This window comes from Megalopta genalis, chromosome 19, assembly GCF_051020955.1.
Source record: "Megalopta genalis isolate 19385.01 chromosome 19, iyMegGena1_principal, whole genome shotgun sequence".
In the NCBI taxonomy this organism is placed as follows: domain Eukaryota; kingdom Metazoa; phylum Arthropoda; class Insecta; order Hymenoptera; family Halictidae; genus Megalopta; species Megalopta genalis.
In genome coordinates this window covers 2,441,399-2,457,482 of record NC_135031.1, presented here as the reverse complement: position 1 = coordinate 2,457,482, position 16,084 = coordinate 2,441,399, and the positions used below count along the sequence as shown (strand labels likewise).

General features: G+C 36.0%; 1 protein-coding gene across 3 annotated transcripts in view; it reads right to left on the bottom strand.

The window, feature by feature from the left end:
- The window catches only part of LOC143260743 (putative G-protein coupled receptor No18), a 147,262-nt gene that overhangs the window by 24,663 nt on the left and 106,515 nt on the right, over positions 1 to 16,084 (bottom strand). For 2 of the 3 annotated variants that reach the window (XM_076527296.1, XM_076527297.1), the window contains exons 2-3: positions 5,323 to 5,551; positions 1,209 to 1,346 (exon numbers count right to left, since the gene is read on the bottom strand). In XM_076527296.1, coding sequence (XP_076383411.1) covers positions 1,209 to 1,346; positions 5,323 to 5,478 — 294 coding nt within the window. In that variant the 5' untranslated portion in view covers positions 5,479 to 5,551. Of the gene's footprint in view, positions 1 to 1,208; positions 1,347 to 5,322; positions 5,552 to 8,543; positions 8,633 to 16,084 lie in introns of those variants that run through there. The other variant, XM_076527298.1, reaches the window with a different exon arrangement.

The window sequence follows — 16,084 nt, the reverse complement described above, 5'->3', positions numbered from 1 at the left end:
GCATGACAACTACGTTACAATACGATGCACAATATCAGCATTAGTTTTCACTTTTATTTTTCTACAATAATTAAAACCTGAAAAGTGTCCGTTTTTATAATTCAACGTGATATTTTCACAGTTCCGAAAATAAAACATCTAAATGAGTAATTAAGCTTTTATAGTCGCTCGTTTCTCCGCTGCATGCCGCATGCATCTGTAACGCTAATGACGGCGGAATGTTGGAAAGATTATATCTCGACAACGGATTATGCGAAAAATACAAATATATTTTGAACATCTCTCGGTGGCCAGCTACCAGAAAATGCACGTAACAGAAAATGCAGGTTTTTATTTAAAAATAAATAAATAAATGAAAAAGAAATATTATTGTGTATTCTATGGAAAATTCATTGCAACTTTCTATACATTTAATAACTTACGTGCAACGTTTGCACAAGTTATAAATACACGCCCTTCCGTAAGTGGGTGGACACTTACCATATTTAATGAATAAGTGATGTACAATACAAGTCAAAATTAATAATATGCTCACGACTAATGTTGTGACATGTACAATGTCACTAATGATGTTAAATGTTGTTAATATGTTCATTAATTGCTCACAGTAATTTTATGTCAAAATTAAGAAGATGTATAAATAATTAAAATAGTATTAATTATTATTCTTATTCATTTAAGTATTTATTAAACACTGAATCAATATAGCTTTTTATACAAAATTTAATTGCTGTTTTTGTTATCACCGGTGAAATATTAAATACGTTATTGCTACGTTATTGCAGTAAATACAAAAATCATAATAATATTCATTAATAATTTCACATTTTTCGTTAGATAACTATCTTAATTGAGGAAGTGTTCCCATACTTGTGGACATACGGATGTACATTTTGCCGCGGCATTCGTATTTCCCAAGGTATGTACTTGTGCGTTCAGCTTTAAGCGAGACACAATGCGTACCAGTCACGCGTAACGTTACACGGTTCTAGCGTTGCAATCATAAAGGACATGATTCTTTGTATGAGGTGCATCGCGTGCTGCAGCGGCGCGTTAATTTAGTAAGTAGCTGCAGCTACTTACTTATTCGCGAAGGTGACTCGAGTTTCCAAGTTCCTCATGTCAGAGACTTCGGTTCCCCAGTTCCTCCCGCGTGCATACGTTTCAACGTTCGCCTATCACTTTCGACTATACCGCTTATACTATACCTGTAGTAATACCGCCGGTGGCATGACAGCCAAGCCAACCAATAAATCCGCAGCGGCCAGACTGGATACGAAACAATTAGTAACGGACCTTAGGCGTCTAGTTGTTATCACGGCGGCAATTACCAGGGTGTTGCCTACCTGTGACACAACAGAAAATACACGTGACAGTCACCTGACATTAAACGTCACCGTGATTGGTCGAGATTAATCTCTATACATTTTCCCGCGCAACTTTTACGCTGTAAAAAATACAGGTCGCCTCTGTTCTACTTCGGCTCATGCATTTGCTTACGTGCAGAAGCACGTCGAAAATTATGCAATTAGTGTACCTTGAAAATCATAATTAAAAAATGAAAATCGTAATTAATAATAAAAATTACGTAAACTAATTATGTAAATAACCGATGTATCGTTGATTGTACATTGTTATTCGTTCCGGCGTCGTTTTCGTTATGAATTGTAATCGTTCGTTGTTCCATGTTTCCTTATTAAATCTGTTTATTATGCTGCGCGAATTCTGTCAGAGGAAATTGAATTTCAAAAATGACTGACACGGTTTTGTTTTCGATCTGCCGATTATACTTCTTGCGAATTTCGCTTGGTACACAAATGATCGCGGTTTTGGAGCATCAAGTTTAAAATAATGCTTACGTTGCAGCTCGATGTGCATTTTATATGGATAAATAAGAATCATTTGTATCGATACGTTATTGCTACCAAGACGCAAGTTTATTTAATTCGTTGACGTAGATTTTTGAAGATGTCAAATGGTTTTTTGTCAGAAACATTTTGACGTTCTTCTTGCTTGAAATCCGTTATAAAATGGTTGTGCACTCCATTTTGATGGAGTGCACAATTTTTACATCTTTAGTTTAATAAGTGAAACAATTGAAGCGAAAATCGATGAGGCTAATTTTCATTAATATGGCAAGATGAAGATGACCAGAGGCTGTTAGAAATATTTCCACTGTTTATTATTATATATTTTCATATTTTTATCACATCATCATTTTTTATATGCGACGAGATTAATCCACACATGTTGTGAATTTTATGCATTTTTATTGAAATAGTTAAGAATGAAAATCTATTCAACTTCTGTCTATTGCAATCGAGGTAGAGAATTTTTATTTTGCATATAGATCCACAGTCTATTTAGCCTTTATTGTAAATGAAAAAATTATACATCTGCTTTACAAATCTATCTAACAACGTCTTATTTAAAAAAATTTTATTTCATATTTTCAATTACTTTTTCACGCAGAGCACCCTGTAAGTACACCGGAGCGGATTTAGCACAAGAAGAAAGGATGATAAAGTAATCGTTTTCCGATCGTATTAAGCTGAAAGGACCATTTTCGCGTTTTTATTAGCTTGTGCAATTCTTCTCACGGATAATTGTTCTTCTATCGACTTCTGTCCTGTTTTCATCTCCTTGGCAACTTAACTGTTGCTTCGCGATAAAATTCTTCTCATCGAGAGAGTTTTACAGTGTCGGAAGCGAATCCGTTGGAGCATTAACTGCGACACAATTCGTTAATCGATATATTGTAAGTCTGCCAGCTTTGTTCTCGCAAATTGTGCTGCAACACGCGGTGAAACAAATAAATGATTCGCAAGGATCGCGCAGCGTTTGCCGAAGACGTTGCATTTAAAGAAACGTGGAATAAGGAACTGTCAATCGCAGGACCGTGGGAGGAAACTAACAGCGACGAAATGACTGGGATGAGAAGATCGCTGAAAAATTCGCATGATATACGAATAGCAGAAATTCATGCGGCGGAATTAAAAATATTCGCAGGGGACGAGAAATTACAAATTCAAGGATTCATTTCAAATAGGGCGTGTGCGTTCAATTACTGTACCCATTAAATTGCCGTTTGGGCGTTATCAGCAAATTAAGTAGACCTTTCCATCTATATCGCACTTTTTAAGACATTTAAATCATACAAAGAACATAAAATAATTTTTCAGCGAGTTACTGTGCTCTTAACAATATGAGAAGTTAATTAATATATGGGAGTCACTGAGCTTTTTCTAGTTACTGTTTGTCATTTTCTGTACACTGATCTCGTTACTGTGTGTCAATTTTTGTACACTGACCAGGTTACTGAGTGTCTATTTCTGTACGCCAATCTAATTACTGTGCTTCAACTACTGTGATTAGTTATAGGTAAACAATCCTGTAACAAAAATTTAAAAACATGAAATATTTCGTATTAAAATATTTAGCACAATTTATTATATGTGTATATTTTATTGCTTACGATATTATTCACAGACCACAGGTTTTTTTTACCAAAAAAGGCTCAGTAATCATCGCACAAATCGAGAAAGGCATACAAACTTTATCCAGTTAGAGTGCACAGTAATAGAAACAAGACGTAAATTTGTTTCAGTTACTGAATTACTTTCAATAGAGAAATATATCTAAGAAGACGATTATATCATTGTTTGTGTGTAATTTGGTCGACTTTTATGAATATAATAGTTTATTTTTTTATTTTGGAAAACATTGTTTTTGTATTTTTTTAATTTTTATTTGCAGCGTGTTTCTTAAAGTGTTTTAACAAGATCAAGGGAAAAACACATGAAAACGTTATCAGAAATTAAAAAAATTATTATTAAATTATATTTATTTTATAGGTCTTACGAAGTTCAAGCTTTGTCTCGATTATGAAAATTACAGATCAAATTTTATTTAAAAAATTCAATATCTATAATTTAATAATGATGTTCTTAAATATAAGTAAAATTATCGTAAGGGCGTAGCAACCAGAAGGGGAGTACAATAATTGAAACACTTATCCTTTGAGATTCTTGGAAATATGAGAATTCTTGATTCGCGGTCGTATGAAAAACGTGACTTCGAATATTCCGACGGCATCGTTACATTCGCAAAATTTTTCAGGCACACCGAGCCAAACATCTGTATTCCAATTTAATTCTCTGGCGCAAGGAAGAAGACCCAGGAAAACGGGTTTCAGTTAAATGAAATTCCTTCAAGAATATTTCCCGGTGTTTCATAATATGCCTTCAGCAATCCCGTTTTACTTGCGGATAAAAACACCGTTAGATATAATATCGAGTCCGTGCAGTTTGAAGACGGAGGAAAATTCATCAGACGAAATTTTTTAAAAAGCCATTGAAATAATAACTCCAATAAATATAAGCTTCCCATTTGGCCAGTCGATTTCGTTTCCGTTGTATCTTCATTATTTACAGGACTCTGAAAATTTCGTGTTTCCAAAATTGCTACCTCATGCATATCTCAGCAATGATCGACATTCTTCAAATTTTTTAAATAAAAAGAACAGTTCTTCTTTAATAGTTCTCCTTTTTCCATTTTTACCATTTAATTAATTTCTATTTCGTACAATTCTGAATGTACCAACAAATTTTTGTTTTCTTTGGTTTAAAGGATAATCATTCTTGTATTTTTTTTATAAATTTAAACCCTCAGTCATAGCTAGATCCATTCAAACTCTGCTACATATTTTTGAACCCACTTCTTCGAGATCAATAAATTGCGGATCTCTATGCAAAATGAAAAGTCGTTCGAATCGATTGTAAAAAGTGGAAGTTAGTTGAAAACGTTTTTCTTCTTTCAATAAGATCCTTTTAATCTCTTCACAATTCTCTTTTCTATTCATCTATTTTTATCAACGCAGAAATAACAGAGCTCAATGGTAATTATTGGATTTACTCCAGATAGCTAATAATTTTAACTGTCACCTGAACAATTAATATTAAGATGAAACTTTTTTATCTCTAGGTCGAAATGAACTTCCAGCAACTGGCTTAACCAAAAGGTTAAGCTAGTCTTTGATCATCCTCTGGAAGAACGTAACAGGAAAAAGTAACACGCTACTAAAAAAACCATGAAATAACTTCAATCAGAATCAACATAATACTATAAAAATTAGATAGCCTCGTCTTTAAACACGATTTAACAAATCTATAAAATTTGAAAATCTTTTATCTGCGAAATCCTGACAATTTTTATGACGCGAAATCGCCTAAACTCGGCAGCTCCGGATGGGAATGAAAAATGCAACCAAAAATTTGTTTTACTTAAAATTAACGTGATAAAGTCATTCGAACAGTTGCTTACTATAGTGACGATGATCAGCATGGTGAATAGCCCAGCCAGAACAAGGTCTGTCCAATTCGGTAGATAATATTCCATCCGCGTGTCCTGGTCGTCCGTCGACACCGTGCGATTCCACTGATAAATGTCCCCATAGTAATTGCCTGTTTGATTTGCCATGGTGCTTATCCCCGGTCCATTGACGATGACTTCTGCTCACCAATTTCCGCATTTCCGAGCATCATGAAGCTTCCTGAAAGACAAATCATCTGGAATGATTCCCGAGCGGCGAATCGCGAGGAGCGCAGGATTGCCGCGAGAGCTGTCGCTTCTGCCAAATGCTCCTTTCACGTCGGTCGAGTCCGTCGGCGAAGCGAATTGCTGGGACCTCAAAGGAGACGAAATCCACCGGGATAGATTGAAAAATTGAAGTGTCATTTACCTTTCTTCATTGTTTGCGATTTCTAATCTTTCATTATAAATTTACATTACAACGAATTTTGAATAGTTTAAATCAGAAATTTTAGATTAGAATGGGGATTTTTAATAGAAATTTAAATAGAAATTTAAAATTATAATAGGTTTTCAATACAAATTTAGATTAATTAATTTCAAATATGGATGAAGTTAATTATGGTTAATTTGTATGAAAATCTTCGGGCTAGTAGTTCTTCGTAGATAAAAATTATACAGCAAATAATTAAAGTCGCGTTCTCTTTTAAATCGATTTCTTAAGAAAAATGTTCAATGTATATTGAACAAATGGCCTGTTTTTCTATTAATTAGGTTGTGAGGTATATTCAATAGTAACTAATGCTCTATCGATTTTTCCGCGAATTAATGTTTATATTTATATAGTTTATTTATCGATTGCAGATATCAAAGAATTAATTCAAACTTCGACAACAATTTTCCAATATTAAAACTTTCCTATACGACCCAAAAATATTTATTACACGTAATAGGTGTCAACGAAGAACGTTTGGATGATTTATTGCAGAACTTCAGTCGCGATCCTCTTGGCGCGAAGTTTCGTAAAATGGACGGTTGCATTTTCATCAAAGTTGCTTCAAATATGGAGCGATGAGTTGTAAAAGTGTTCCCTTCGGGATTCGCGCGCGCGCGCGCGATCATTATTTTCTACATATGTCAAAAGAAATTCTGAGTTTTTTTCGACGATTTTCCACACCGTTAGGTAATAACTGATTTTTATCTTAAATTTATACATGCAAGTGAAGTTGTTGTATCATCGTTTAAAAAAGTTACTTGATTTTTCATTTTAAAACTTTCAATGAAAATTTCCACGCACGCTTGTGGTCCATAAATTTTTACAACGATTACTATCGTGACCACAATAATTAGTATTTTTATACGTTTTACAGAAAAATGTACAATGTTTTGCAAAAGTATTAAAGAGTTTCAAAATAAATTAATTTAGTATGAAAACCTTGACAAAAAGCCATGCATATGCACGTATATTGTTGTGCTAAAACGTGTTTGCTTGAACTCTTTCAGTGCAGATTAACATGAAAATGTATAATTGAAGAAACATTTATATTTTATATTACTTTTATGACTCTATGATATATACATATTATGTAAATGCTATTCAGATTATATGATAATCATATTATTATACCGCGAATTTTTATACAAAATAAAAATTATCTGTACTAATTGCCAACGATAGGAGCCAACCACGATATTTTCTTCGATTTTAATAATTTTAATAAGTTCAAATTAATACATCAACATTCTTAGTTTCCATTATTTTTGTCATTATTTTAAACACCTATTCGTATCTGGCATAATTATATAAAATCAGGAGTATACACATTACAAATCGTATAAACATCATGGTAGATCAAATTTGTCACAAATACCACAAATTAAACAATGTATCCTTGCCGGTACCACGTAAAAAAAGCGATAAAAGTAACTCGACAATATATTCAGTTTTTCTACCCTCGGTCAATTTTTACGAATACAGTAAATTATCCCTAATTTGCTTTCACCTTGTAAACGAAAATGGACAATTCGGGAAATGGAGATACGATGATTTGAGCTTTGTGGCTCGTTTTTATAAATGTTGAAAATCGGCAACTACGAAAACGAGTCGCCAGGCTCGAATAATCGCATCTTCTCTTCTCAAAATATCTATTTTTGTTTACAAGCTGAAGGAAAATTGCGAAGAATTTACTGTATTTCCTCAGCAAACAGTGGACAAACAGGATTTCGCTTCGTGGATGTCATTTTTCAAAAAGCTTGCACTTTTCGAGTTAAGGGATGCCGCGTTATGGCTCTTCCGATACCGTTCCTAAAGTGTTTATTCCGTGGAATAGATATAAATTTCGAGGGAACGCTTTCACGGAAACTACCAGGGAGAACTGTACGCGTTCAGAACTGTTCCTTGCGTTCTCCGGCGAGTTCCTCGTTGTATTATACATCGATCACCGGCGTCGCGTTCAAAACTCATGGTTGTCCGCGCCGCGAATCTCCATTCATATTCATAGAACAGCGCCGAATAATTGACGGACAAGTTTTAAAGATACATGCGAACGTTACAGACTACAGTTATGCACATTCGCAGCGAATTACCGGATGCAAATTTCTCGGCGTGCAACGTCGGCCGAGGGCGCGGTGGAAAATACAGCAATTCAGAAACGATAAGAGAGCGAATCGTTCGGTGTACAAGTTAAACGGTATAGAAACGCGTGGATAAAGCGCTTCGTCTGCGGAGATCTGCTGTTGTTCCCGTCGCATCGACAGGGGAATCTATCTGCGTTCGAGTCGACGCAGCCATGTTATGAAGATTATGTAAACTATCGAGTAGCTTCGCGAAATAAAGAAAAACAGAGGAGAATAGCGTATATCGCCAGATATATAAATAGTTAAATACCCTCGAGATTTCCTTGTGGATGATAAAAAATGAATCTTCAATGATTAAAGCGAGCGAAACTGTTCCGTATGCATCGTACAGAGACTTCGTAGACTAGCTCAACATGTTTCTCGAATGTACTCTAATACTCTTGAAAGAAATATTCGTTCGATTTTCGGTTTTGTTCATTTATTTAAATCCATTTTTCGAAATTTATATAGAGAGTGTCTGCGAATAAGTGATGTTATAAATGAAAAAAGTTCTAATGAATTCAGATATTGTAATTGTTGCGATTTATAATTCTAATCATGTTTCAGGTTTACGCATAATATTTGCGTTAATACGAATAATGCGAATAATTTTGTACTTGCTCAGAATAAAAAGAAACGACTCCTTGTAGACGAAAACACGGCGACATACTTCACTAGCCGTTACAGAATCTGCACTGGACTTGCGACGTTGTAACAAACAGCAAACGAACGCCGGGGTATAAATATGTCCGTTTGAACGATTATTACCTTCCTTACCGTGCGTCAACGACGGCGAAACATAACAAGTAAACTGCAGTTTCCTTTTATGCAAATTAAAAATGTGCCACCTGAATTCCAATGAGGAGGGGTTACATAAAAATTGATTTTCCATTTTAATATTTAGTATAGGTTGGAAATAATATAACAGTACTTTAAAATTCCTCTAACGTATGCATTATTCTATATTTCACATATATGAATGCGTAAAATCTTCAGTTTAAAAATCTCGAACATGCGCGGTACATATGGTATCAAGTCTGAGTGTAGATTACAAATAACTTTTCATTTTACAAAGATTATTAATATTTACTATATGCATTGGAGGATAATAAGAGAGAAAACAGAGAGGAAATAAGAATTTGTAACTATATTTTCAGTCGTATAGACACAATTCATATATCAAGGATTAAAGAAATAACTATTATTTTTTTAAAATACAGTAGAACTCTCTCTCTCTCTCTCTCTTCGGTTAACGATATTGTCCATGAGATTATGAAACTTCGAATAATAGAATATTTATTTAGATACAGTGCTAGATGAAATCCTTAGCGATTTTTACAATGGAGCTATTTAATAGGAAATATAAATAGGAAATTCAGAAATTATTATCAGGTTCGGTTAATCAAGGTTCCACTGTAACTATTATTATTATTTTTGATAATATGATCGATTTGCTATCTATCTTTGCTATCTAAATCAAACTAAAACGTAACAACTGTGCATCACAATTTGAAGCTGTTAATAAAGCATGATCGATGTTGATTAAATTGTGATAATTACATAATAGTAAATATTGTTAAGAAATAGTTAATAAAAAGAAGACTACTGACCAAGTTATTTAGATATTTGAATAGATAATTCAGTAAGTTTTCGTACTGCATTCGTAATATCAGATGAAAACGATGAATTTATTAATTCGTTTTAAAGAAAATGGGTTTCGTAATTTCAAATCGCTAATATCTATCTAGTATAATACATTATTTATCCGGAAATGCCAAATATCGGATTACTGTGAATTTTCCTGTGCTAGTTCTACACCTACGTAATTTATTGCTACGTCGATGCTAAGGGTCGACGGAGTCAGTCAAGCGTGTGATACGGAACGCGACGCAGCTCCTTTGACTCGAATTCCCGGAAGACAACGCAAAATGGTCTGTTTGGGTGTGAGTCAGGTAAGTAAAACCGCGGAGCTACAAGGCACGTGACCAATCGTGTGGTATGTTGCCTTCGAATTGCCTTTGAGTCGTGGAATGTGTCCTCCGAATTGCCTTTGAATTAAATTAGAAATTTATAAAAAGAATGAAAAAGAAATTAGAAAGAAAGAGATTAAGTCATCGTTTTTATTCTAGCATTACTATGTATTCATATTAATGTACACCAGAGTGTACAAAAACAAATAAATAACCTTTTATTGCCGACTCCCTCGAGTTTCTATAAAATCGAGCTGCGAGGCTCGAAGAATCGCGACGTAGTATTCTTAGATCTGCCGGCTCTCGATTCCGATCTCCGAACATTTCTGGGGGAAATTACTGTACATTACTTATAATTAACTATATAATTAACTATATTAAGTTATAATTAACTTATAATTAACTATATTAATATTACTTAATTACTGCATCTTGTTGTTTGCCACGATGAGTGGCAAGAACAAGATTAAAGCCGATTAAATAAGATTAAAGCCGAACTAAAACGTACAAGAAGTGCACGATACACTCGACGAATTTAAAAGTTCCAATGAGAACTTGCTTACGACGAATTAAATGAAATACTGTCCACGCCATTCAAATACTTTATCGGATAATTCGACGAGTTTCGTGATTAATTTTCCAGAAAATATACATTGAGTTTGTTGGAGAAATTGAATTCAAATTACGGCCGGAATAAACAATGTCAGTTTCGTTAATTAATTCGCTAGAGAATCAGGGACAGCATTAAAATCGAGGGCTTCGCGCAAGTATCCGTCATGTACAAAAATGTATTCACGATTTTCTCGAGCTATTAAAAAGGTTCCAGAGGAAGTCGCCCGCTTTAACTATTCGTGTCGCGTCCCTTGTGCGAGGAGAACCTGGGAAAGTATAAGAGGGTAATATGAAAAGAACTAAAGATGATGTGAAAGAGTGATGAGGGGTACCTGGTCTTTCACGAAAGAATACAACAATGTTTCACATCGGAAGACACGTCGCTATCATAATTAAGAAATGATAGTTAACAGAAATTCTCGAAGATTAATCGGGACTTACTATTAATTGCAGAAAGTAGGAGGACATTTTAATCACAATCTGTCTCTTCTTGGAACACGCTGGGACTTCCCCAAGAAATTTGAAATTTAATCTTCTATAAATTAGCTGATCAAAATTTCAGCGGGGTTCGCTTATAGGGTGCGGAGAAAACTCTGTTCCTTTATGAAAAACGCTCCGTTCCGCTCCTTTTCCCGGCGACATCGTTATGGCCACCGGATACGGAGAAAAGAAGACAGAGAGGAAGGTGAACGAAGAAAGAATTCAAATTATTGTTATTGAATGTAGAGGATCTCTCATTGATCGTTCAAGTCGACGAATGAGTTAAAACGAGATTTACAAAATACGCGAAATGAAATCACAGTAACCGAGTGTACGACAATCGTTAATAATTTCCGAAAAAGGCTTCGAAAATTAATTGTAGCAGGTGGAGCACATTTTGAACAATTAATGTAAATTTTATCGTACGGTTACGTGATTAATGTGTTTGCCAAACTGGAAAATATATTAAATATTAAATCGAAGTGTCCTCGTTTGGAAAGCAGTCGAATAATGCACATATCGGGACAGAATGTTCTTCGTACACTGTACTTTTGAAATTTCCATTTTAGGTTCGCCGAGAATGCAATAATATATGCTACACCATCGTTTCGCGACGCATGCTCGAAATGAAGGGGTATAACAAGCTCGTATAATAATCCAAGGAATAAATGCAAGGGAAATTCTGCCTGGTAAGACAGGATTTTAAGCCTGCCAGGACATAAATTTCTGCATGTAATAAAGCTAGAGACATCCGCTCGGAGTAATTTCTGGTGCGCCAAGAAACTAACTCTGGGGCTCGTCTTCGTTTCGCCGGGCGGATTTCTAAAACTAAAAAACGCCGACGGTATTCCTCCGGCCACATGCTCGCAAGTCGTCGCCGCGCCTTCCTAATTTAATTACGCGGCCTCGTTCGAGGAACGCGAATCCGTTCAGGGCGAACGTATCGAGAACGCTGCACGGCATCGTCGAAGGTGAACAATTTCTTATGCTCCAGTTCCATTCCATCCGCGACGTTAATGAAAACGGTGCTACTGTCCTTTATTTAAAAAGCAATCTAGCTTGTTGCTCTCCTCGGAGAGGCCCTCCACACACATTGTTCCGTGCCGGATACGTGAACGCGGCGTTGCATTCGTGAAAATAAAGTAGATTCGCGAACGGAGCTCAGTATCGAAACTCGACCGTTTAATCTTGGTGAAAGAAGCGGGAACTGTGTTTTCGATCAAATGTCGGGTTTTATTGCGCAACCGGACCTAAAAAAATGCGAATTAGATGCTTCGAGAATTCGTTCTCCGGTTTTATTAGCTTTAGTTATTTCGCATTTTGTTCGTGGGAAAAACGAATATCGAAGGAAAATCGAGTTTTACTGATATCGATCGTCTGCACTACAACAACGAGGCGAAGATTTCATACATTATTTTCTCAATTCATTCATTCGTTCATTCATTTTTTCTGAATCAAAGCAAATTTCGATACTTTTTGTTATAAACATTTGGAGATGAGAGTAAGTGAAGACGTACACATGGCGACGAAATTGTAAGACACCTCTGAATTTTTAGCGTTTCTTGAAACCATGGACACGTAGAAAGTTTTTCTATGCAACTATAGTAACATGTAAAAGATTTACCAGTATTCGTTTTTTATAAAAAATACGGGTGCGACAAAATTATAACACAGACTGGGTTTTTCGTAAAAGATCAACGTATATAATCCTGTTTTTGCTAGAAATTTTGTTTCCTTGTATAGAAATTATTTAAAATACTAATGAATATCTGCACTTTATTAATTACTATTAATTAGAATGCAAGGTAATCATTGACAAGGACATCAATTAGTAATGTAATTAAAGAAAGATATCAGACCGTACATAGATTTTCTTTATCTTTATGTAAAGGCTAAGTAACCGAAGTTTAATGGAAAACGCCGAGATACCCCATAATGTAACGAATCAATGTTCTTTTACTATTTTCATGCAATTATTATAAAGTTTTTACAATATCCCAACGAGAATTATCGTGGGCGTCGCTGAATTAATTTTTCCTCATTACTAAAGTTGCCGAGCATGAAAAGCGGTCGATACGCGTTGCGTTGTAAAAACGACAAGATCGAATTCATTCAACAAGTTTCCGCAAAAGCATCTTCATAACGTCGATAATTGTAAAGTAATCGTACATTAACGTTTACATTCTCGTGCAACAAAATTATAGTTCATCGAAACATCAGCTTGTTCCATTTAAAAAAATGAACACTCTTACGATTCTTTTTAACTAACATCTACTGACAGAGCGTGTCGTTAATGATCTAGATGTTGATGCGACTTTAATCTTTTACGTTAAAAAGGATAGTTGAACACATGGTCAAATATTATGTAATAAATCAATTAGGTCTTACAATTAACAGACGCTGCTTTGCCACCTTTTGAATTGCTGTTTCTAATTATCGTGGAGTGCTATTTGTTAGATTATTAATGCTGTCTGAACTAACATTTTCGAATGCTGACTGTAAATTACTTAAACTGTCGATCTAATTATCTTATTTATACAGGGTGTTCCATAATTATGTTAACACCCGGAAAGGACTGATTCCTGAGGCCATTTGAAGTAACTTTTTCCTCAGCGAAAATGCAATTCGCGGTTTTGTTTACTAGTTATTAACGAAAAACACTAACCAATGAGAGGCGAGCTCAACTGGCGCAGTTTCGCTGATTAGCTTGGCTGCTTAGCGCTAGGCGAGCTCGCCTCTCATTGGTCAGTGGCCAAAGCTGCGGATTGCATTTTCGCTAAGGAAAAAGTTACTTGAAATGATCCATTAACATAATTATGGAACTTATGCATGTAAGAAATATAAATCTATAAAATCTTCTATAGTGATGAAAACCGCGATTTTGAAGGAAATGGTTTTTATAATAATTAATTTCTCAAATTCTCGTTAAGGAAATATACTTTTCATCTTCAACATTAGAGTCTGCTTTCAACTCTTTAATATGTCTGAAATATTTAGATTTAGTTAGATCTGTGGCTGCAAAGAAAAACGCCACATATTGTAATTTCCAAAAATGCAAGCTCACGATTTATGTATTTATTAGGAAAAAGGCATGGAAACAACTTTTGTAGGCTCAAAAAAAAATAAAAAATAAAATTCAAGTACTGAATCAGTAGCAGCGTCCAAGGACAGCGACGACGTTTGAACAGAAACTTTGGGAGACGATATTAGTGATTATGCTCTGCAAGAAAATACTATATTTGTAAAGAATGAACTTGAGCATAAAATAATAAATAACATAAATAATAAATTACAAAAAAAACGCAACATCATCTTCAGAAAAATGGATCCCAGATCAGGAAGAGAAAAAAGATCTTCCTCCAAAACGATCGTTAGAAAGGCATAGAAAAGATACTTGCAACAGGTAAAAAAGCAAAACCACAACATAGATGCGTTGCGTTGCGTCAAAACGATAAAAGAAAGGAATCAATTTCGTTGTATCAGGACTGTGAAGTGGATTACACAGTAATTTCTCCCGGAAATGCCAAATTTCGGATTGCTGTGAATTTCCCTGTACTAGTCCTATACCTATGCAATTTATTGCTACGTCGATACTACGGTTTGACGGAGTCGGTCAACCGTGTGATGCGGCACGTGTCGCGAATTCCCGGAAGACAACACAAAATGGTGTGTTGACTGTGAGTCAGGTAAGAAAAACCACGGAGCTACAAGTTACGTGACCAATCTCCATCGAATCGTGGAAAAAAATTAGAAATAAAAAAGTTAAGTCATCGTTTTTATTCTAGCATTACGATATATTCATATTAATGTACACCGGCATGTTGGCCGCTGCCTTTTTCATGCCGACTGCCCCGAGTTTCTATAAAAACGAGCAGCGTTTTTTTGCCGATTTCGATTCCGACCTCCGACATTTCTGGAAGAAATTGCAGTATTTCGAATACGTGTGATGTTATTTAACGTACCATCAAAGTTTAAACTGAATCGAGCAAGCAGTATTCGTTTGATTTAACTTTAATGGAATCACAACGAAAAGCATTGGATTTCCATAAATTAATTACCGCCTAAGCGAATAGCAAACTCGTGCGAAATTACCGGTCCGAGGGGTTAAAAAAGATCGCGAGGAAGAAAAGCGCGGCGGGAGCGAATTCGCTCGCGTTTATCAATTGGCGACAATGCGCGCTCTGCACATTCGTCCGTCGAATTGGTCGTTGCTTTTGCAGCTTGGAAACTTTCGGGGTAGCAAGTTCTGAATCGGCTTAGCCATCCCCCGGAAACTCGCCGCGACAGGAAACAACGTCTGGAACACAGCGGCGGCGTTATAAAAACCGAAAGTGCAACGCGGAGAATACAGTTCCACGTCATTATGCAACCAGAGCGGAGAATGCGGCGCGCACATATTTCTGTGTGCGCCGGCCGCGGTGCATTGTACGCGAAAAGCCATGCTCAACGGAGTTTACCGAGTGGGTACATTTCAAATGAAACGCTTTCTTCGACGGCACTTAATTTTCCGCAACTACATTACCAAGCAATTTTCCCGAGAAATTCCACGGCGCCGCGTGCAGTGTGCTATGTGCGGCGTGCAGCGTGCACTGTGCACCCGTCGCCTCGGATGCATATTCTCTGGAAAAGAATAATCCTCGCAGCTGGAAACTCCGGGCGCGATTTAACCCTTCCAAATAATTCATAGCGCAACCAGACGCCGAGGCTTTTGTTTTGAAAAATTAGCTCACCCATGCGGCTGGACCGTCGCGGCACTGCGCTCGCGTCCGCGAAATTTATTCCTGTAATTCTAATCGTAATTACGCTTCCCAGCCGCACCATTACGCGCGCCGTTATGGCACCTCCTTGTTTGACTTTCAGGGGCTTTGTTTGTGTTCTTCAGGCTTTATGAAATGTAAGCGAATTCGTCCGACGGCGGACGACCAGCATTTTGTTGAACAAATGGAACAAGCAGTGGTATAAAATTCGGACAGAACTGATTGTGTCTCGACGAACAAAGGAAGCGGAAGCAGTGCAGACTCGAAAAATTATTCGAAACGCGCGCGAAACTATTTTATTGTTTAATGACGAAGACTAGACTTGATTCTCGTTAGGTG